Here is a 23,107-nt window from a genome sequence, read left to right as displayed (position 1 = left end):
TACGATGGCACAACAGATCCAGACGATTTCTTACAAAGTTTTTATAACACTGGAAACCTAGAAAGCTGGACGATGCCAACATGGTGTCACATGTTTGCTCGCTGCCTCACGGGCGCGGCGCGTGTCTGGTTCGAAAGCTTGCCGACTGGGCAAATCGATGGCTTCGAAGAGCTATTGGAGAAGTTCCAAGCTCACTTCGTACAGCAGCGCAGACACACGCGCGACCCTGATGACATCATGCACTAAGTGCGCAGGAATGATGAAACGATTGAAGACTACATAACTCGTTTCAATCAGGAATCTCTTGCAATTGGAGGTATCACTGAGCAACTCTTGCGCGTGGCCTTTATACAAGGTGCGCGCAGTGATCAACTTCGCAGAGCTCTCGTGAGCAGAGATGGCATGCCAACCACTTGGGCCAAGCTAATGGAAGCATCGCGAGTCTTCCCGCGAAATAAAAAACAAATTGCCCAAGATAGAGCAAGAGAAAGAGGGCACCAAGCAGAAGCACCGCGCAACAACGAAAGGAGGGGCAAACAAAACTCTGTATGGTCCAGGTTGCAACAAACCAGTTTTTCTCCCGCAGAAAAGCAGGCGCAACCAAGCTCACCCCAGCCCCAAAAAGACAGTCGTAATCGCGGAGAGGGTGACAAGAGGGAAGGCGGCAGAGAGCCTAACAGACCTCTACCAAGAATATGGACTCCCCTCACTAAAACGCCTTCACAAGTGTTAAGCACAGAGAATGTCCAGTTTAAAAGCCCCAAGCCACTACACTATAAGGGACCACCAAACAGTGGCAAGTATTGTGAGTTTCACAAGTCCACAGGGCACAACACCGATGCATGCCACCATTTGAAGGATGCGATTGAAAGAGATGTGAAATCAGGCAAGTTGGCTCACCTGGTGAAAAACCCAAGACCAGAGAATGAACAACCAGATGGAGCCTCAGCCAGCAAAAAGTTCAAAAGAATCTGTGTAGCCGAGGGAGGAAGGCAACGGCAAAGATCGAGAAAGATAAGCGCGCAAGTCCAAGGAGATTGGCGCGAGCAACAAGTAATCTTCCCAAGAATCAGGGGAGGCCCTTCTATCAGCAGTCCTCTAGTCATCACTACACACATTGCTCATTATGAAGTGTCAAAAGTCCTGGTGGACACTGGCAGTGAATCAGACATCATGTATGAGCAATGTTTCAGGAAGTTGGATCCAGCAGACCAAGCAAGGCTCGAAATTGTGAATGCACCAATCTCGGGTGTTTCAAATGAAATCATTCACCCCTTAGGTCAGATACAATTTGAACTAACTATGGGGGATGAGAAACACAAGCGAGCTGAAATTGTCAACTTCTTGGTGCCACAATATGATCTTGGGTAGAGGAACGATTGCCCAATTCAACGCCATACCGTCGCCAGCGCACGGCGCGTTGGGGTTCCCAACACCAACAGGTGTAACATTTGTATACCGAGATCATTTGTGCGCAGTGACAAGTATTCCGCGAGAAGGGAGAATGAAACTTCCAATGGCAAACAACGCGCTAGAGGAATGGATTCTCAACCCAAAATTCCCAGAGCAAACAATCACAATTGGAGCTACGATATCAGACGACACAAGGTTGAGAATGAAAAGATTGCTCACAACGTATATGTCGGTCTTCGCGTGGCAACATTCCGATATGACTGGGGTTCCGCGAGACCTGGCGCAACATTCTCTCAACACGTTCAAGTCCGTAGAGCCAATTGCTCAAAAGAAGAGAATCATGGGGGATGAGAAGGCAAAGGCCATGAATGAGCAAGTAGAGGATCTACTGCGCGCAAACATCATCCGCCCAATACGATACCAGACATGGGTAGCCAATCCTGTGATGGTAAAGAAGAGCAACGGGTCATGGAGGATGTGCATTGACTTCAAAGACCTCAACAAAGCATGTCCAAAAGATTGTTACCCCCCTCCCAAACATTGACGCGAAGGTGGACTCCATGGCGCCATTTAAGCTCAAATGTTTTCTGGATGCCTATAAGGGCTATCACCAAATTCAAATGGCACCACAAGACGAGGACAAGACTGCCTTCAGAACCGACAAGGGTGTTTTTTGTTACACAAAAATGCCCTTTGGTTTGAAGAATGCGGGAGCCACATACCAAAGACTCATGGACGCGGTTTTCAACAAGCAAATTGGAAGAAACCTAGAAGTCTACGTGGATGATTTGGTGATCAAAAGCAGGGAGGAAAAACAAATGCTCAAAGACATCGAAGAAACCCTTTGGCGCCTAAAGGAAGTAAACATGAAGCTCAACCCGAGCAAATGCACATTTGGCGTAGAAGAAGGGAAATTTCTCGGTGTAATGGTCACCAAGGATGGTTTCAAGGTGAACCCAGAGAAGGTGGAGGCTATCCTTGACATGCCCTCACCATCCACCATGAAAGAAGTTCAAAAGTTGAATGGTAGATTGGTGTCAACAGGTTCCTAGCGAACCATGCAAGCAAATCTACCCCATTCGTTAACACATTGAGAAATTGCCTAAAGAAAAGCCAATTCAAGTAGACGCCTGAGGCCGAGCAAGCTTTCAGTGAGATAAAAGAATGTCTGATAAATCTGTCTGCGCTCACAGCTCCACTTCCTGGTGAAACTCTAACATTGTACCTGTCAGCAGGAGAGCGCGCAATCGGCGCAGTGTTGTTGGTGGATCGCAAGGGAATCCAAACACCAATCTATTATGTGAGTCGGGTGCTGACAGATCCTGAGACGCGCTACTCCATCATGGAAAATTTAGTTTTGTCACTAACACACGCGTCGCGCAAGCTTCATAGATATTTCAATGGTCATCCTATTGAAGTTCTGACTGGTTACAACATCCAGCAAGTCTTGCGGCGTCCCGCGCTCTCAGGAAGGCTGACAAAATGGGCGCTGGAATTAGGAGAGCACACGATCGCCTATAAGCCCCGTACAGCAATAAAGGGACAAGTCTTAGCTGATTTCATCGCAGAAATCCCTGAAGGAAAAATTGAAGAGGCTCAACGCGAGGTAGACCCTCCGCGAGCCAATAATGAAGAAAATGTTTTGAAATTATTCACTGATGGAGCTTCAAACAATGAAGGGTCCGGCGCAGGCCTCAAGCTGGTGGATCCAGAAAGTCATGAGTATACTTACGCAATCAGGTTGGATTTCAAGAGCACCAACAATGAAGCTGAGTATGAAGCCCTGCTGGCTGGTCTGCGCATCGCGCACAAGTTCGGAGTTAAAAAGCTAGAGGCCCATGTTGATTCATACTTGGTAGCAGCACAGGTCAATGGCATTTATGATGCCAAGGAGAACACCATGCCTCTGTATCTAGAGCAGGCGAAAAAGCTCATCGAGCAATTTGACTTCTTCAGAATCATACATATTCCGCGCAGTGAAAACAAGTCTGCTGACGCGCTGAGTAAGATGGCATCAACCAGCTTCGATCACTTTGGCAAAGATGTCAGGGTAGAAGTAATGAGCAACCCGTCGGTGGGAGCGAAGTCTGTCCTTGTAATTCATACAACCCCTTCATCATGGATAACTCCAATAATGGAATTCTTGAATGAGGGAAAGGTACCGGACGATCGCGCACAGGCGAGGAAGATAAGACACAAGTCGCAGAACTATGAACTGCTTGATGGTACATTATATCGACGCTCTTATCTTGGACTGCTCATGAAATGCCTAGATGCTGAAGAAGCAAACTATGTGATCAGAGAGATACACGAAGGAATCTGTGGAATACATGCTGGCCCGCGCATGGTGGTTGCCAAGGCAATGAGCGCAGGTTACTATTGGCCAGGCATGTACTTGGACGCGTTAAAAGAGATCCAAAAATGCAAAGCGTGTCAGAGCTATGCGCCAAACACCATGCGGCCAAAGAACAACTTGATTCCGGTGACCTCCGCATGGCCTTTCCACAAATGGGCAATCGATATTGTGGGTCCCCTACCGCAATCGCAAGGGCGAGTAAAATTTTTGGTAGTGGCAGTAGACTATTTCACAAAATGGGTTGAAGCCAAGCCACTAGCAAAAATCACAGCCGAGGCGATGAAGCAATTTATTTGGAGCCACATCATATGCCGTTTTGGCCTGCCCATGGAAATTGTGAGCGACAATGGCAAACAATTCACCGACAGGAAGATATCCAGCTGGCTCAAGGAATTACGCATCAACCAAATCTTCACTGAAGTTATGATATTGAAGAAGAAAAGATGGTGTATGAATATGAAATATGGAGGGTTACCGTACACTGTACAGACGTAGTATAGTAGAGGCCGGCCTAGTGTCACCGTTGATATAATAATAATAATAATAATAGTTAATATAAAGCTTAGGCATAAAATAAAAATCAGTAACAATAATAATATTAATGGCGAGTAAAGTTTGAAGGGTCAAGAAACCCGTCGGAATAAGAAACACGGCAGCTTCTTCCGGCGAGACTGAACAAAAAGACAAAAAAGCAACAACAGTCATTTCGTTAGATCGGTTAAACCTGGAACCCAAAAAGAAACTACTTGTGATTCCTCTCAGAGGAATCTTTGTTCACTGAGCTCATCGTTCCTTTCCGGCAACTATTCCCAGAAACCGTCGCCCTGACTTCTGCTACGGCAACTTTCTCGGTTAGTTAAGTTAATATTATTATTATTATTACTTACGAATTAGGGAAAGCTCGGGTTTGGCTCGGTTCGGTTTTAAAAGGAGCTGGCTCGGCTCGGTTTTGAAACCGAGCTGGAAATTCGAACTCGGGTTTGGCTCGGTTTTAAAACCAGCTGGCTCGGCTTGGTTTTAAAAGGAGCTGGCTCTGCTCGGTTTTAAAAGAAGCCGGCTCGGCTTGGTTTTAAAACCTATCTGTAAATTAGGCTTGGATCGGTTTTAAAACCAGCTAGCTCGGCTTGGTTTTGAAAGTAGCTGGCTCGGCTTGGTTTAAAAGGAGCAGGCACAGCTTGGTTTTAAAAGAAGCTGGCTCGGCTTGGTTTTGAAACCGAGCAGTAAATCAAGCTTGGCTCGGTTTTAAAACGAGCTGGCTCAGTTTGGTTTTGAAACCGGGCTGTAATTCCGAGCTCGGGCTTGATTCGGCTCGGTTTAAAAAAAATTAAGAAAATATTTAAACAAAATAGAACTGAAAATATAGTATTATAGCACTTAGGTGCTGTTTGTTTTTGCAGACATAAACTGTCTGCAAGCTGATTTCATCTGTTTTCATGTCTGCAACTGAAGATGTGGTCTGAAGATCTGCAAGCTGAAAATATAAGACTGTTTGTTTTTATAAGCTGATACTGTCTGCATAACTGTCAAACTTATCTCACAAGATAGAAGTCATTTATTCAAGTTACATAGAAAATATAATAATAAAATTGTGGCGGCGGACGGTGGGTAGTGGCGATGGATGGTGGTGGTGGACAGTGGGTGGTGGTAATGGACGGTTTTGGTGGGTGGTGGACGGTGGTAGTTGACGGTGATGGCGTCCGACAGTGGGTGGTGGTGGTGATGAACGGTTGTGGTGGGTGGTGGACGGTGGTGATTGGTGGTGGCTGTGATGGATGGTGGTGGTGGTGGTGGTGGCGGACGATGGGTAGTGGTGGTGGATGCTGGTAGTGGCGGCGGACGGTGGGTAGTGGCGATGGATGGTGGTGGACGGTTGCAGTGGGGGATGGTGGTGGTGGCGTACGGTGGGTGGTGGTGGCGGACGGTGGTGGGAGGAGTGGATGAGAGGGTGGCTTCAAAGGGATAAGAGTATGATTTTTTTGCGAAGATGTTTTAAGCAAGATTTCTTTGCTTTTCTTTTAAGATGAAAGAAGATAACTTAAGATCTGTTTTAAGAAAAAAAACAGTCTTCAAGGGTAATGTCTGCGCGCGTGCAGACATTAGCTCCCTTGAAGATGTTTGAAGAAAAAACAAACACCCCCTTAATATGTAACTACAAATTGCAATATGTATATGGAATACAATATCATAAACTGCTTATTTATATGCACATATGCATATACATATATATATAATAAAAAAAATTAAGGTAAAGTAATTCGGTTCAAAATGAGTCGAGCTAACGAGTGAGTGAGCAACGAGCATTTTGGAAAGCCCTAATACGAATATCTCAGTCGTGGTCATTCGTTACTAATTAGCATTTGGTTGTATATACAGTTTACGTGAGGCCTTACTGTGTGGATTTTTTGAGGTTTTGCTTTAAACGATTTCATGTTGGATTGTGGTCTTCTGCTAGAGAGTTAGTATATATCATCATTATTAATTGATCATCTGATACAATATTTATTTAATTTAATTGAAATATATTTACTAGACAAAACTTACAAGGGATTCTGGCCAATGTTATGGGAGATCTGAAAAACAAGTTATTGTTCACTTGGGTGAGTTTAAAACTTAATCTTTATAATAAATAGAATAAAATATTATAGTTCTTAACTTCATATATTATCTGTGTTAAGAATATTTTATTGTTGTTAGGATCAAGAACACTGCACAGATTCCGGTTTCATGTGTCTGGAAAATCAAGATAAGCCATTGTTATTCAAAGAACTTAATCTTCTATGGGACAAAAAGTACCCGAATCTTCCGTGGTCTGATGGAGAATACTCGGCTTCTAACACGCTGTTGTTCACATATCCTGAGAAGGCCCTCCTGAATCCTGTATGATTTTATACCGCTCTTTCTTTTGCATATAAAAGTAGTTAGTTATGAGTAGGGGTGTAAATGAACCAAGCCGCTCATGAGCTACTTGAGATCGACACACTAAAAGCTTGAATCGAGCAGGGCCTAAAATGAGCCCGAGCTTCATTTATCGAGCTCGAGTTGGCTCACAAGCCTAAATGAGGCTATTTTATATAATTTTACGATAGAAATAGCTAAAAGATATATATTATTTTATATATAAAAGTAAAAATAAATATGAAACCTAATTATAAATGTATATAATTTAGTTAGTAAATAATAAACGAGTGACTCCGAGTTCGAGCTTGATAAATTACTTACGAGCTGAGATTGAGCTTTTGAAATAGATATTGAAACGAGTAGAGTTCAAGCTCTCGTAAGTTAAACAAGCCGAGCTCGAGTCCAGTTGGGTTGGGTCGGCTCGTTTACACCTAGTTATGAGTATCTTTTATGATTGGTAGAACCGTCTCTAATTTTAAATAGGTTTTGATAAATATATGGGGTGGGCCTTGGTTTTATGAGAACCTGGTGGATAATATTGGTTGGTATGAGGGTTCGGTGTTACACTTCTTGACCAACAAATATTTGATCTAAATCATATGTTTGAGCGTGTTTTGTTGCAGCCAAACACAGCAATCTTTCCTCCGAGTTATGATCCTGAAAATAAGAATGATGATCTTCTAGGTAAATTGTATAGAATTATTATTTTGGTACAACATGTTTTTGAATATTAATCGGGCTAAAGACGTGTAATGTTTGTATTAGGCCCGAAAGGTGAATTACGGGTGTTTTTGGACGGGCTTGTAGAAGCTGAAGACGTGCAAAGCTATGTGGAAAGTCACCCGATCGGGGATCCTGAGATTACGCCTTCTCATCCGGAGTGGGACTATATTGCAAGATCATTTGTTCTTTTAACAAGAAAAGAAACGGCGACGACGTTAAGCTAATCTGATTCATTCTGACCAGGAGGATTTGTTTGGTTAATTGTCTTTTTTAGTTTGGCTCAGAATGTTGGTGTTGTGATTTGGATATGGGCCTGTATAGGAAGGTTGTACTTCTAATCTAACTATGATTGCATGACTTGCATCAATGACAAAAATGAAGATGTTAAGAGAGTATACTCGAGTTCACTTTTAGAAAATAATATATGCATATGATCAAATCAGGGGTCAGTCAGTCTTTCTGGCTCACCCAACAACTTTTCTGAGAGTTAACAAGTTCAAAATTGAGAGAATTGATGATAAAATTGAGGTGAATATTATGTTTTTCTGCTTATTGCCATGAAAATTATTCACATTTAGGATTGGGTCGTCATATGCAGCGCTGTAAGCGAACCAGACATTATGTTCGTCCATTTAATAAACGAACCGGTCTTGAACAAAAAAGTTTCGTTTGGTAAGCTTAGTAAACGAACACGGACAAATGTCGTGTTTGTTTAACAGTGATGGACCCAAAAGTTTTCATTTGGGGTGGGTGGGGGGGGGTATTTGTAGGGTTTATAGCCTTATAAATATATTTCGGTCCGCTTTGGGTCGGCACGTATAAAAAAGATAATAAATCTAGCGATAATTAGCAACCGTAGTTCAAAATATCATTACAAAAGGTAGTAAAAAAAAGTATTCAATATCAATCCAAAATATAATCCAACAAAAATTGTTCTCTTCGCATCGCTGGTTGCCTGGTCTCACTCATTGGGGATGATTGCCGCTCCTTTTGTTTTTTATTTTTTTAATTAGGTTTAATTAAAATTATCTAGATGAGTTGGGTACTTGGGCTTGTTTAAGCATAGACTCATGGGTAATGGACTAATGACTTTGGCACTTGAACATAATCTAATGAGTTATGATATAAATAATTATATTAAAATTTATAAAATTGTATAAATAATTATATTAAATTTAATCTAATTATATCATCATCATCATCGTACTCAGTATATCTCACCAATAGCAAAGCTATGGTAGGGTCTGAGGAGGGTAAGATGTAGACAACCTTACCTCTACCCTATAAGGATAGAGAGGCTGCAATCTAATTATATAAATAATTATATTAAATTTAAATTTTATAAAATTATATTTGGTTTTTAGGGATTAGTTTCTAAATTTCCTAACTGTCAGCATTGGCTTAAAAAGCAAGGAAAGGATTTTAAATTTTTATGGGGCACTCAGGATTACATTTAGGATTTCATATATATAACATTTTAAAATGATTAAGGTGGGCGACCCCTCCCCCAAGAGACACAATAGGTCCCCCATGTTTATGAACATTCGGTAACATCCGTCCGTTTAATAAACAAACCGGGCATGTTTTGGTTACTATGTTAAGTGTTAGGTATTTTTGGATATCATTTGGTATAATCCTGAATTTGTTGGTGAACTTGCATGGATTTATGATTAATCTTTTTCAACTAATATGCAATCGTTTATGTTTGTTCTTTAGATTCTTTTATATTTGTTTGTCCATTAGTGTATGTTATTGTTCGTCAATGTCCGTTATCATATGCATTCAATACTAACGAACATACACAAATTTTTGTTCGGTAGAGTATTCGTGTACCGTCAATTTGTTTGACAAAAGTTTAACGGGCGAACACGGACAAGCTAGGTCTCGTTCGGTTCGATTCAATCTGATTATATATAAGGATTGTGTTGTCAAATAAAGATACTAATCCATTGAATAAAGATTTGAAAGATTAACAAACAATATTAGCGATTTACATCTCGATGGAGCGTGTGAAAATGAAGTATACTTCGATGCGTTTTCCGTTTTGGTCGTGATTGCCGAAGGTTGGATTGGGGTATGATGATGTGGTGGTCGTGTCCCGTGGTGGTGGAAAAAGTATAAAGTAATGGGTTCACATTAAAGTTTATATATAACACAAGCACATGAACGCAAAATACAGGGATATAATGATCTTTTCACATAATGATTAACCGTTTGTAATCAACTGAGTTAAAATTACGCGGGTTTACATATATTGGAAAGCCATAATGCAAACAATCCACCACGGGATGAAGTTTTGTTATTGATCGCATGGATGCAAAATCCACTTATCCTCTATCTTCATGTCTACAATTATATTAAAAAACACTACATTTCTCTATCGTTCAATTAAATAATATTTTTTTATACGTTTATTATTACAGTTGTCTATCATCTAGTCACAATCAATTCAATAAATATTAAAAATTAAAATGCAAATTAAATTTTAATAATCCTAACTTAATGTAGTTGGCCGATAATAATCCAAATTTAAAAAATAGCTGTCACCGGTCCCAATTTTCACATAATTTATTTTTATTGGTCCTTGTTTAAAAAAACTTAACGGCGTTAAGTTTTTCCAAATTTCAAATTGATGTTTTAGGGCTTTCGTTAGGAATGGGGATACAAGTCGATTGATTTAAAACTTACCTCAAAACAGTGGTTCAAACGACTAAAGAATGCTTCAATTCCGATGAGTAAACTTTAAATTAACAAAAATCAAGTTGTTTGGAGTATCGTTTCGAGTTAAGTTTTAGATCAATCGATTCGTATCATCATTTCAATCGAAAGTCCTAAAACATCAATTTAAAATTTGAAAAAAAAAACTTAACGTCGTTAAGTTTTTTTTTTAACAGAGTTCCAATAAAAACAAATTGTGTGAATGTTGGGATCGGAGACAACTATTTTTTAATTTGAGATTATTATCTGCCACCTGCAATAAGTTATGATAATTAGATTCCAATTTGCCAAAAATAAATAGGGGCAAACTTTGTTTCCTTAAATTTATAAAAAAAATTACTCCCTCCGTCCCATTTTAGATGTCATGGGACCCACATCACACAATTTAAGAAATATTTGAGTTTTTTATTTTCTAAGGTGTAAAATGACAATAATCTCCTCAACTTATTTGGCTAAAATCTATTTTGTCTTACATGACACAAACCATGTGCTGCCTACTTTTTGCCGCCACATTTTCATGGAACCAACAATTATACTTTTACTTGTATTGTCCAAAATGTTTGAATCCTTTACATTTTCACTAAATTTAAATTGGCGTCTACTTTTTGCCTTCTGTTTGAAACACCCACAATAAAGTGTTTGAATCCTTTCATTTTCACTAATTTTCTTTATTCCATTAAACTATGGAACACTCAATAAACCCACGTAAAAAAACAAACTTGACCAATGAGCAACGATAATCCATTTACCAAATGTTATTACAACAAAGTGTCAATGGAGGATTGAAAAGTGAATTCATAAGGGATGTGGCGACACTCTTCTCTGTATCTACCCGGACTATAAGTCGCATTTGGCATGACGCTAAACTTCAACTTCAACATGGATCAGTTGTTGATGTATCTTCGAAAATGGCTAATGTAATTAGACGAAAAGGGATACAAATCAATTTTACTCATGTCTCACAAATCCCACTATGCCGTCGAACAAATATTCGGTCTCTAGAAAAAGCAATAAATGTTTCAAAATCAACAATGCATAGAAGAATTAAAGAATGAGCTTTAAGACCACACACAAATGCGATCAAGCCAGATTTAACCGATCAGAATAAGAAAGAAAGGTTAGAGTTTTGTTTATCAATGGTTACTCGATCTTTGTCAAGTGCTAGTCCGACATTTTATGATATGTTTAATGTGATTCACATAGATGAAAAATGGTTTTATATGTCAAAACCATCCAAACGTTACTACCTTGTTCCCAACGAGGATGAGCCGTTAAGAACATGTAAATCAAAAATTTTTATCACAAAAGTAATGTTTCTAGCCGCAGTTGCACGGCCAAGATACGATGCATCGGGTAATGAAGTGTTTTCGGGAAAGATCGATATATTCCCATTCACAACTTTGGAACCTGCAAAACGGTCGAGTAAGAATCGTGTTGCGGGAACGTTAGTAACAAAACCTATCTTATCGATGACTAAAGAAGTAACAAGGTCTTGGTTAATCGAGAAAGTACTACCGGCTATTAGATCTACATGGCCAAGAGATCACACGGGTCCAATTTTCATTCAACAAGACAATGCAAAGCCCCATATTGATGTCAATGATAAGGAGTTCATGCACGAGGCATCTAAAGATGGGTTTGATATCCGACTATATTTTCAACCTCCAAACAGTCCAGATTTAAATGTGTTAGGCCTGGGCTTTTTTCGGGCGATTCAATCTCTTCATGAACAAGAGGTTTTATGATCAATCGATGAATTGGTTAGTGTTGTTAAAACGTCTTTTGAAAGAATGCCATCACATGAGCTTAACAAAGTGTTTTTAACATTACAAACATGCATGAAAGAGATCATGAAAGTTCGAGGTGGCAATAATTATAAAACACCGCATATCGGCAAAGGTAAGTTAGAACAACAAGGGAATTTACCACTACAAATCGAGTGTGACGAACACTTGATATATGAAGTCCTTTCGTATTTGGGTCAGTAAAGGAATCCTATTTAGAGCTTCATGTCTTTTTTGTTTGTTGGTGGCAATGAAGAAAAACAGAGCTTCACATTTACTCCAGCTTCATGTTCTTAAGGAAAAAGAAAGAAAAGAAGTTTTTGTCTTTTCTTAGTTTTGTGCTCGTACTACTCTTGTATAGATGTAAAAATGTGTACGTAATATGCTCGAGTTTTGGAAAGTAGTAAAATGAAGGCTCTGTTAATTAAATTGTCTTTGACTTTTATATACCACTTAGATTAAATATTTGTATGTAATATTAAGGGCAAAATTGAAAATTGCATTTCTATTTTTGGAAATTGACATTTAAATTGGGACAACAAAAAATAGAAAGATGAACATTTAAAATGGGACGGAGGGAGTACTGCATTTTTTCTCTCATCACCATATAATTTACACTTACAACCACTCAAAACTCATCATATAATTTGCAAATTTCTTCAAAAACACCCCTTTAAATTGGATAGTTAGGTAAACAATCTCGTCACCTTAACTAAAACTCAACTTTCACCTTTTTATTAGCAAATTCTTCTGAAATGCATCTTAATAGACGTAATTTAAAAAGCATTTATTTCAAAAAAAAATTGTACTGACCAGGGAGGAAATATAAAAAAAATCGTATGAGAAGACTGTTTTTTGGCAAAAAATTTAATGAAATAATTTGCACGGAACCCACAAGATTTTTAAAATTTTGTCGGCCATGTCAGTTTCCATCCACGTGTCCGCCTTTAATTGCTCAAGAGATTTCATCGGAGCAAATAGCTTCGCATCAGTTCATAGTTTTCGGGACATTTTAAAAAAAACTTGAAGATTTAAGGGTTATTCCCTTGTTTTTAGAATTGTCCAAATATCTTTTGTTACTGTAATTTAAAATATACAGGAAATGAACGGCCGCATTTATGAGTAGTAATCTTTACCTGTCAGTCAGTGAGTCAGTCACTCTGTTATCGAGAGCACTAGCGTACCCTACATATTGCTTTCCTTTAAAAGAGCACTAATGTACGTTACCACCACTGATCACCGGCATTATATATATACATCAGTTGTTGCATAAACATCAATCACTAACAATGGCAACCATTGAACAAGACGATCAAAAACAAGCCAGTAGAATAATCAAGAACGTGACAACAACTGCTACTGGTAGCAGCCAACAACAACAACACGAAGCAGAAACAGAAACAGTCATTTCTTTAGATCGACTTAACCTAGGACCCAAAAAGAAACTGCTGGTGATTCCTCTACGAGGAATCTTTGTTCACCGAGCTCATTGTTGCTTTCCGGAAAACATTCCCAGAAACCGCCGTCCTGACTTCTACTACGGCAACCTTCTCAGTGAGTCTAAATCTTATTAATAATATTACAGATGTTGTATGGTTTTAAACCGAGCTGGTGTTTTCAAAAATATATTAGAAGTATTTAAACAAAATATTTACTACAAAATATTTATATGGCCGGAATCAACAAAGAAAAAGATCTTTTAAATCTACTTGAATCAACAAAATAACATCAACCCATTCGAATCCACGGAATATTTAAACTCACTGTCATGAACAAAATATCATAAACTGCTTATTTATACAAAAGCCATATATGTAGTAAAATAAAGTGAAGCTAAAGTAAATCAAGTTAAAATGAGCCGAGCTAACGTGCGAGCCACTCTGGTGGGTTCGGCTCATTTGCAAACCGATCCAGCAGCTTGACTCAGTTTCAAACCGAGCCAATTCGAGCGATCTCCAAGCCACTAGCATTTTGGAAAGCCCTAATACGAATATCCTAATTCCTGTCAGCAGTTACTAATAATTAGCATTTTGGTTGTATATATGTACAGTTTACACAAGGCCTTATTGTTTGGATTTTTTGAAGTTTTGCTTTGAAAGATTTCATGTTGGATTGTGGTCTTCTGCTAAAGAGTTGGTATCATTATTGAGTGATCATCATTTTTTTTAATTTTATTTTAATATATTTACTGGATTTTATGTATCTAGACAAAATTTGCAAGGGATTCTGACCATGGTTTTGGGGGATTTGAGAAACAAGTTATCATTTACTTGGGTAAGTGTAAGCTTTATAGAAATTAGTTGTATATCATAGGTCATGTATTATTTGTATTAAATTAATTAAGAGTCTTTTAATGTTGCTAGGATCAAGAACACTGCACGGATTCAGGTTTCATGTGTCCGGAAAAACAAGATAAGCCATTGCTCTTCAAAGAACTTAATCATTTGTGGGAAAAACTAGTGATTCAATAACAATTTAGACAACTCGTAAGGTGAGAACAATGTTGCAAAAATCGGCCTATGCGCTAATTGTACCCAACCGCTTCGATTTTGGCTAATCGGAGTCGATCTCTAGGCGCTAGTTAGTCAAAATCAATCCTATGTTGAATGTGACACAAGTGAGTCGATGGTATTCAAGAACTAATCTTGACTATGATGAACACAAAACAAATATTACTTCGAGTTAAGTGCCATTTTCGTACCCGTGGGTTGTTCAATTACGCAACTTTAGTACCGTTTTTGAATTTATTGCAACTGGCTACTTCAGGTTTCAAAAACATGTCATTTTAATACTTTTTTCTAACTCCGTCTATTTTGACCGTTAAGTCAGGGGTAAACCGGTAATTTTCCTTTATTTTTTAATACTTTCTTTTCTTTTAATCTAATTCCCCCATTTTTTTTTACCTTCATAACCTTAACATCACCCAGATCGTCAAATAATCAATCCTTCAAAGCCTAAATTACCACTGGATTCGCATAAGTCCTTTGTTCATGAGTTGTTCCTAAACACTATTATAGTAATAGACATGGTAAGAATCTTGGCAGCTCGAAGTGAAGTGAAGATGAACAAGTTGCAAACTGATATAATCCGCCATTTTTGAAGTTGCCAATGTTAACTCAGGAGAACATATAGTCACATCCTAAACCAATAGTTCTAGTATTACAAGTCAATTGTTTACATATTGGGGGAAATCAATTTGGGGCTTAGGGGGTTTCAATAACTGTAGGTTTAACAACTCTGCAACAAGACTAAAATTAACATAAATCTTACGATTACAGTGTTGATTAGGAATGATTTGATTGTGATCTTCCTCTAAATTCACAACGCTATGAGAATAGATCTAAGCGCCGTTATGTCTACGGTGCCCGCAAACTTTCAGTTCATGCTTGAACCTTTTGAAATCAAAGCCACACCTCGAGTTCAGATCATCTTCAACCAAATAGGTCTCTTCGAACTCCATTTATACAGATCGATTCGATTATGTGTCCGAATTAGTTTACATGATACTGAAAATAAGAGATTAAATAAACGAATATGAAATAGATGAAGTGATGGATACAGCCGGCGAAGAGGACGACTTCTGGCGGAGCCCGTCGGAGTTAGACAACATTGATGAGCAGGGGTGATGTTTTGATTTAGGGTTATGAAGATAAACAAATGGGGCAATTAAATTAAAATAAAAGAAAATATTAAAAAATAAAGGGAAATTACCAGTTTACCCCTGACTTAACTGTCAAAATAGACGGAGTTAGAACAAAGTATTAAAATGACATGTTTTTGAGACCTGAAGTAGCCAGTTGCAATAAATTCAAAAATGGCACTAAAGTTGTGTAATTGAACAAACCACAGGTACGAAAATGACACTTAAATCTATTACTTCCTTTGTGATTTACTGCTTTGTACGTACAGTAGCAAATAGAAAACAAAAAAAAAGAAGGTTCTGCACTCAAACAAATTAATTCTTGTGCACACAATTAATAACCTTTGCTGTACGAATAGAAGGTTTAAGGATGGCTGCACTTTTCAAATTGCAAACACAGTGGACTTCTTTCTTTTTGACGAACAAATAAACTTCAATATTATTAAGAAAACGACACACGACAAAACTTAATAAACCTATGTGAACCAAGGGTTTATGTAACACCCTTAATTCGAGTCCTACTCGTATTCAAATACACAATTTGAATCTAACTCAAATAGGTTTAGGATAAGACTAACTTAATAAAAATAAGACAAACTTATTAATTAATAATAAACGAATTATTATTTAAATCTCCTCCAAGCCACCCCATGAGATTTACCGAACCGCCCTTAAATATCGTCTTGTTTAACACTCCCTCTCGATTTTGCTTCTTTCATTCCCAAACGAGTACAAAACTTCACAAGCTTCTCTTTTGGCAAACTCTTTGTGAACATATCAGCAGCTTGAGCTACTGGTTATATTTGATATTCAGATCCTATAATACTTGAGCTACTGGTTATATTTTAGGTATCTTTTTAAAGACATCCTAATTCTTTATAAACAATGGCTCTGATACCAAGTTCTGTAACACCCCGTAACCGCAGCGGAAACGTAAACGGGATGCAACAGACGCATCTGATATCAACAGCATTGCTTATAAAGAAAACACCACTACATTAACTTATAACGTATTACATTGTTCCGAGTTTCGTTACCGTCTAGGCGTTAACACATAAGTTTTACCGATAGTACGTTAATATATTTAATACGAAATAAAGATCCTTAAGCTTCCACAAAATATCACACATCATCAAACACGTATCACTCATTCCAATTTGGGTGTACCTAGAAAGCATGTAAAGAAAACGGGTCAACTACGAATAGTTGGTGAGTTTCACTAATTTAAATAAACCATGACAAATCATTATAGTAATCATATATTAGCGATGAAATTATGCTGAGCCCACAAGTGAAACCTCTGTTAACCCAGAGACACATCCAATAACCTCTGGGGACACTGTTAACCCAGAAACACATTTAATAACCCCTGGGGACACTGTTAACCCAGAAACACATTTAATACCCTCTGGGGACACTGTTAACCCAGAAACCCATTTAATAACCTCTGGGGACACTGTTAACCCAGAACACTGTTTCGGGCCTTACAATGTTACCAACTCAGACAATTACCATCTTAATACATTACCGTACGATTCCCGTACAATAAACATTATATAAATACATTTATTTCCATGCGATCAGCATGTACTTAAACATTTTGATAGAAACATGCTTTCCGCCCCGGGAAAATATTTAAAACAGTTCAGTAAAAAGGGGCTCGTGAAACTCACCTTTTCGTGAGCAAATAGGTAACACTGTGCACGGCTACCGGTCCGGATCTGTAATACGATCCCTAAGTCGTTACGATACAATTTCTATTAATATAACTTAAATTCGTGTTAACCGGTACGTCTGGGGACACTGTTAACCCAGTACCGTACATGATCCGGGGACAATGTTAACCTCGAAACACTTCTCAGGACTTAGATTGTGATATCACTTAGAGTTCTTTAGTCAAAACTACCTTTAGTTTCTTTTCCCGTTTTGCGTGCCTAGCACGGTTATCCGTTTTTATGTTTTCAAAAAAAAAAGTGAGTTTGGTCACACACGACCCGAAAATAGTTGTTACTGATATTTTAATTAAAGTGGTGAAATTAGAGCTCGGTTTAGACACTCTGTTTGGCCGCGGGGCCCGTTTCCGTCTTTAATACACCGGAAACTGCTAAATCGGGTAAAATTACCCAAATCATCCGAATTATTTTCGGATGATTTATTTTTACTTGATTAACTTAGTTTCATGAAAATAGTCCATTTTTAGGGTTTTTATACACCAGTCAGCTCGCTTAGGCGAACTTTGCCGGTTTACGCGTTTTAAGCTTTAAAAGTTTGTTTTTATTTTCTATTTAGCACAAATAATTATCCGTTTAGTCTCGGATCTTGAAATTTTGAACAAATCACTTTTTGACAGTGGGGAATTTTATAAAATTATTTCCATAATTAATTTTTATATTTAACATTTATTTATCTATTTTTAAACGTCATTTAAACACCAAATATGTCGAAAATACCAAACGACCTTAGAAAATCCCAAATTTTTCTGGGATGACCCCTGCTATCCACATAGTTCCCTGTAATTTATCCAGAACCAAAATCTCATTTTTCATGCCATTTTCACAAAACCGAGCTAGAAAACCCTAGAACTCGTTTTACCGAAAAGCCTACTTAGACTTCTCCAACGGATCTGAAATTTTGTGTGTGACTTTTATATGTTATAAAAAGCTTATCTGGAATTTTCCAGAATTTTTCCTGATGTTTAACTATTTTTCATCATTTTTAGCCAAAACCGAGCATTAAATTCACCAAATATTCATCCTTTGTCCAAAAATTACCAAATTTTCACAGATCTCTTATTTTCATGTGTAGATCATCTCTGTGAAATTTCATGACCCAACTCTAAGTCTATCACAATCTGTCCAAATCATACGAAAAACCGAACTACTTTGTGTTTCTAGCTTTAGATCGCAAAGATCTTGCTTTCTAGCCTTTGCTAGCAACTAAATATAACACCTACAAGCACAACAACACCACACCAAGCAAGTTACATCCACAATCAAGCCATTTCTTTCATGGTTTCGGTTAAGACATCAAAACAAAGATTTTAACCGTAAAAATTCGTTTTTGACTCTTTTAACTCCTTTCTTGGACCAAGATCCCTTGTATAACTTGTATACATCACTTGATCATGCAAGAATCGGTTTCATCTCGGGTTCTCACCCATTTTTCATTTGAAACCTCATTTTCTTGTAAATGACTCGAGAAAAGAAGATGAACACGACTATAATACGATCTTTACCTCAGTTTCTCTTGTTGGAAAGCTCGGTTTTTGGTTCTAGATCTTGAGAGAGTAAAGGGATTGTTGGAGGGTGTTGTGAAAAAAAGAAAAATGAAATGAAATGAATCAAGGTGGTCCGATCGGACCATATTGGAGGGTGGGGTGGGACCCACATCTTCATTTTAAGCCACATATTCAGATTCTCGTAATCTGGATAATGTTTTGGATAATCTGGTTCAGTTCGTTTTTCGGTTAAACGTTTAATTCGGCTTAAAACAAGGCTAAAACGGTCGTTTTTCGGCTTAAAAATGAAATTTATATAAAACCGATTTAAAAATTTAAACCATGACATTTATTAACTTAAAACATCATAGTATTAATAATTGTGCATCTTTTTCGGCTTGATCGATCGTCTCTTGCTTGGTTTGGTATTAAAGGTTTCGTTTAACGTACCGACGTATCATTAAATCGAAATCTTTTTTCTGTGCTTTAATTCACTTATCCCGAAGCTTTAATACTTCGCAAACATCACTAAATATTATATAATTCGTCTATAATGCAATCCCCGATCGTTCGGGCTTCAATAACCGTTAATCGGTTAATCGTACTTCCAATACGATTAACGGTATAATCGAGCATAATTCGTACCGTGAATCATACATACTCGTATATACACATTATAATTCATATATTCAGTATTAAATAACACGTAAATAGTATATACCGGCTAGGGTATACCTGAATTTGCCGGAATCGTTACATTTTCAAGAAGTTGTAATCGTGTGTCGTTTTTCTTCGTGAATAGTCGTTCAAGAATATCCCATGCATGCTTCGGTGTTTCGGATTCTTGAAAGTGATCTAACAACTCTTCGACTGTTGTTTTTAACACGAACAACGCTCTCCCGACTTTTACTCGCCACTTTCCGATGGCACCTCGAGTGTCGTTTCTTGGCACCTGCGTTTCGGTTCCGTTTGTTACCTCCCAAAGGTCCTGACCTTGAAGGTATGACATAACACATGTCGACCAAACCCAGTAATTAGTTTGGTTCAAATGCTTGATTCCAGTGACAAACGACGTATCGGCCATCGTTTCCTTCTTCGTCGGCTTCTTTTCTCACCACGATTTTGTTTACGATCTAAAGACCCGGATAATCGCCAAAGGCAACCGTCCGTGAGACTAATCTCTTGGCTGGACTTCAATCGACTAAACTCGATTATGTACGAACGTGACTCGATGACTGGCTCTGATACCACTTGTTGAATGTGACACAAGTGAGTCGATGGTATTCAAGAACTAATCTTGAATATGATGAACAAAAAACAAATATTACTTCCTTTGTGATTTATTGCTTTGTACGTACAGTAGCAAATAGAAAACAAAAAAAAAAGGTTCTGCACTAAACAAATTAATTCTTGTGCACACAATTAATAACCTTTGCTGTACGAACAAAAGGTTTAAGGATGGCTACACTTTTCAAATTGCAAACACAGTGGACTTCTTTCTTTTTGACGAACAAATAAACTTCAATATTATTAAGAAAATGACACACGAAAAAACTTAATAAACCTATGTGAACCAAGGGTTTATATAACACCCTTAATTCGAGTCCTACTCGTATTCAAATACACAATTTGAATCTAACTCAAATAGGTTTAGGATAAGACTAACTTAATAAAAATAAGACAAACTTATTAATAAATAATAAACAAATTATTATTTAAATCTCCTCCAAGCCACCCCATGAGATTTACCGAACCGCCCTTAAATATCGTCTCGTTTAACATCCTAGTCGGTCAATTTGGCCAAATCGCCTGCCGTTAATTGAAAAATAAATATTGAGTGGATACTTTTGTTAAGATGGCAATGGATACCATTTTGTGAGATAATCACCGGCGTACCACTGATCAACAACACGACCAAAAACAAGCCAGAATCAAGTACACGACAGCTGCTTTCGACGATCGTGGTAGCAGCAGAAAACATAAACACGAAAAAGAAGTTGGGTTCAAGAACGCGGTAGCTGCTTTCAACAACCGTGGAAGCAGCAAAAGACATGAAAAAGAAGCTGGGATCAAGAAAGCGGTAGCTGCTTCCGGGTACCATAGAAGCAGCAATAAACAAAAACATGAAAAAGAAGCTGGGATCAAGAAAGCATTAGCTGCTTCCGGGTATCGTGGAAGCAGCAAAAGACAAAAACATGAAAAAGAAGCTGGGGTCAAGAACGCGGTAGCTGCTTCCGGATATCATGGAAGCAGCAAACGACAAAAACATGAAAAAGAAGATGGGGTCAAGAACGCGGTAGCTGCTTCCGGTTACCGTGAAAGCCGCAAAAAACATGAAAAAGAAGCTGGATTCAAGAACTACGCGGTAGCTGCTGCTTCTGGGGAGACTGGTGTAGGTATATCGTTAGATCATCGTAACCTAGGTCCTAAAAAGAAACTGTTGGTGATTCCTCTCCGAGGAATCTGTGTTTACCGAGCGCATCGTTGGTTTCCTGAAACCATTCCCAGAGACCGCCGTCCGGACTTTCGTTTCGGCAACTTTCTCGGTCAGTTTTCAAGATCATTAAATGTTGTTGACTAGCTGAGCCGAGGCAAGCTTGGGTTCAGCTCTGTTTAAACCGAGATGGTTCAGCTCGGTTTTGAAACTGAGCTGTAAACGTGAGCACGGGCTTGGCTCGAATTAGCTCAGTTTAAAAAATAATTATTAAAAATATTTTTTAAAATTAAGAAATGAAAATAAATAGTATAACACTCGCGATTTGTAACACTACAAATTGCGATACGGTTTATAGAATAGATATTAGCTCAGTTTAAAAAATAATTATTAAAAATATTTTTTAAAATTAAGAAATGAAAATAAATAGTATAACACTCGCGATTTGTAACACTACAAATTGCGATACGGTTTATAGAATAGATAAATGTTTTTGAATCAACAAAATAACATTAACTTTTGAATCAACACAATATTTAAACTCGTTGAACAAAATATCAGAAAATGCTTATTTATAACTCACATGCATATACATTATAAAATAATGTGAAGGTAACATAACTAGAGTCAAATCTTGGCTCGGGCTCGGCTCTTTTACAAACCAAGCCAATTTGAGAGCAAGCTTTTTTCGAGCATTTTCCAAGCGAGCTCCGAGCCACGAGGTTTTTGGTTACTAATTAGCATTTTATTTGTATATACAGTTTACACGAGGCCTTATTGTGTGGACTTTTTGAGGTTTTGCTTTAAAAGATTTCATGTTGGATTGTGGTCTTCTGCTAGAGAGTTAGTATATATCATTATCATCATCATTATTAATTGATCATCTGATACAGTATTTATATAATTTGATTGAAATATATTTACTGGACTTCATGAATCTAGACAAAATTTGCAAGGGATTCTGTCCAAGGTTATTGGGGATTTGAAAAACAAGTTATTATTCACTTGGGTGAGTTTAAACTTTAAAGAAATTAGGTGTAAAATATAATTCATATATTATTTGTGTTAAAGAGTCTTTTAATGTTGTTAGGATCAAAAACACTGCACAGATTCCGGTTTCACGTGTCTAGAAAAACAAGATAAGCCATTGTTCTTGAAAGAACTTAGTCTTTTATGGGAGAAAAAGTACCCGAATCTTCCGTGGTCTGATGGAGAATTCTCGGCTTCTAACACGTTGTTGATCACAAATCCAGCGAAGGCTCTCTTAAATCCTGTATGAGTTTATAAAAGCTTGAAATGAAAATGAGTCCGAATTAACAAATATTAAAATTAAATAATTTGTTTTTGTATGTTTTTTTGCAGCCAACACGGCAATATTTCTTCCGGGTTACGATCCTGAAAATAGGAGAGATGATCTTCTAAGTAAATTGTGTAGATTTATTATTTATGGTACAATATGTTTTTGTATATTAATCGGTCTAAACACGTGACATGTTTTTATTAGGCCCGATAGGTGAGCTACGGGTGTTCTTGAATGGGCTTGCGGAAGCTGAAGACGTGCAAAGTTATGTGGAAAGTCACCCAATCGGGGATCCTGAGATTACGCCTTCTCATCGGGATTGGGCCTATTATTGGAAGATTATTTGTTCTTTTAACAAGAAAAGAAATGGTGACCACGTTAAACTAATCTGATTCATCCAGACCAGGAGAATTTGTTTACTAGTTGTCTCTTTTTATCTTTTTGGTAATTTGGTTAGGCTCAGAACTTTGGTTTTGTGATTTGGATATATGGGCCTGTATCGGAAACTTGTGCTTCTAATCTAACTAGGGCATTAATGACAAAACTGAAGATTTTAAGTGAATATATTGGATGATGTAGTTTTTAAGAAAACAAAATATATGTATGTTAAAAGAGGTGTAAACG

At 37.8% G+C, this 23,107-nt stretch overlaps 1 protein-coding gene across 4 annotated transcripts; it reads left to right on the top strand.

Moving 5' to 3' along the window:
- The first annotated feature begins 4,379 nt into the window (after positions 1-4,379).
- On the top strand, positions 4,380-22,906 carry LOC143622821 (uncharacterized). 4 transcript variants are annotated; one of them, XM_077093862.1, is made up of 6 exons: positions 4,380-4,620; positions 6,143-6,224; positions 6,300-6,366; positions 6,464-6,646; positions 7,291-7,351; positions 22,688-22,906. In XM_077093862.1, the coding sequence occupies exons 3-6, from the start codon at positions 6,331-6,333 to the stop codon at positions 22,873-22,875; spliced, it is 468 nt and encodes a 155-aa protein (XP_076949977.1). In that variant the 5' UTR covers positions 4,380-4,620; positions 6,143-6,224; positions 6,300-6,330; the 3' UTR covers positions 22,876-22,906. The 4 variants fall into 4 exon arrangements, with proteins under 4 accessions (XP_076949977.1, XP_076949975.1, XP_076949978.1 ...); XM_077093860.1 differs by having other exon boundaries at positions 7,276-7,351; XM_077093863.1 differs by lacking the exon at positions 22,688-22,906 and adding an exon at positions 7,433-7,816.
- Positions 22,907-23,107: the final 201 nt, after the last annotated feature.

The sequence above is a fragment of the Bidens hawaiensis genome, unplaced genomic scaffold, assembly GCF_021521415.1.
Source record: "Bidens hawaiensis isolate Kalapana, Puna unplaced genomic scaffold, B.hawaiensis_p1.1 tig00003244_1, whole genome shotgun sequence".
Classification (NCBI taxonomy): Eukaryota; Viridiplantae; Streptophyta; class Magnoliopsida; order Asterales; family Asteraceae; genus Bidens; species Bidens hawaiensis.
This window is presented reverse-complemented; position numbering and strand designations above follow the sequence as displayed.

Excerpts from the sequence above, each read along its gene's own strand:
- LOC143622821 (XM_077093860.1), top strand. The coding sequence starts at position 6,331 with ATGGGAGATCTGAAAAACAAGTTATTGTTCACTTGG. Across the intron at positions 6,367-6,463 it reads ACAAGTTATTGTTCACTTGG|GATCAAGAACACTGCACAGA; the intron begins GTGAGTTTAAAA and ends TATTGTTGTTAG. Across the intron at positions 7,352-22,687 it reads TAAGAATGATGATCTTCTAG|GCCCGATAGGTGAGCTACGG; the intron begins GTAAATTGTATA and ends TGTTTTTATTAG.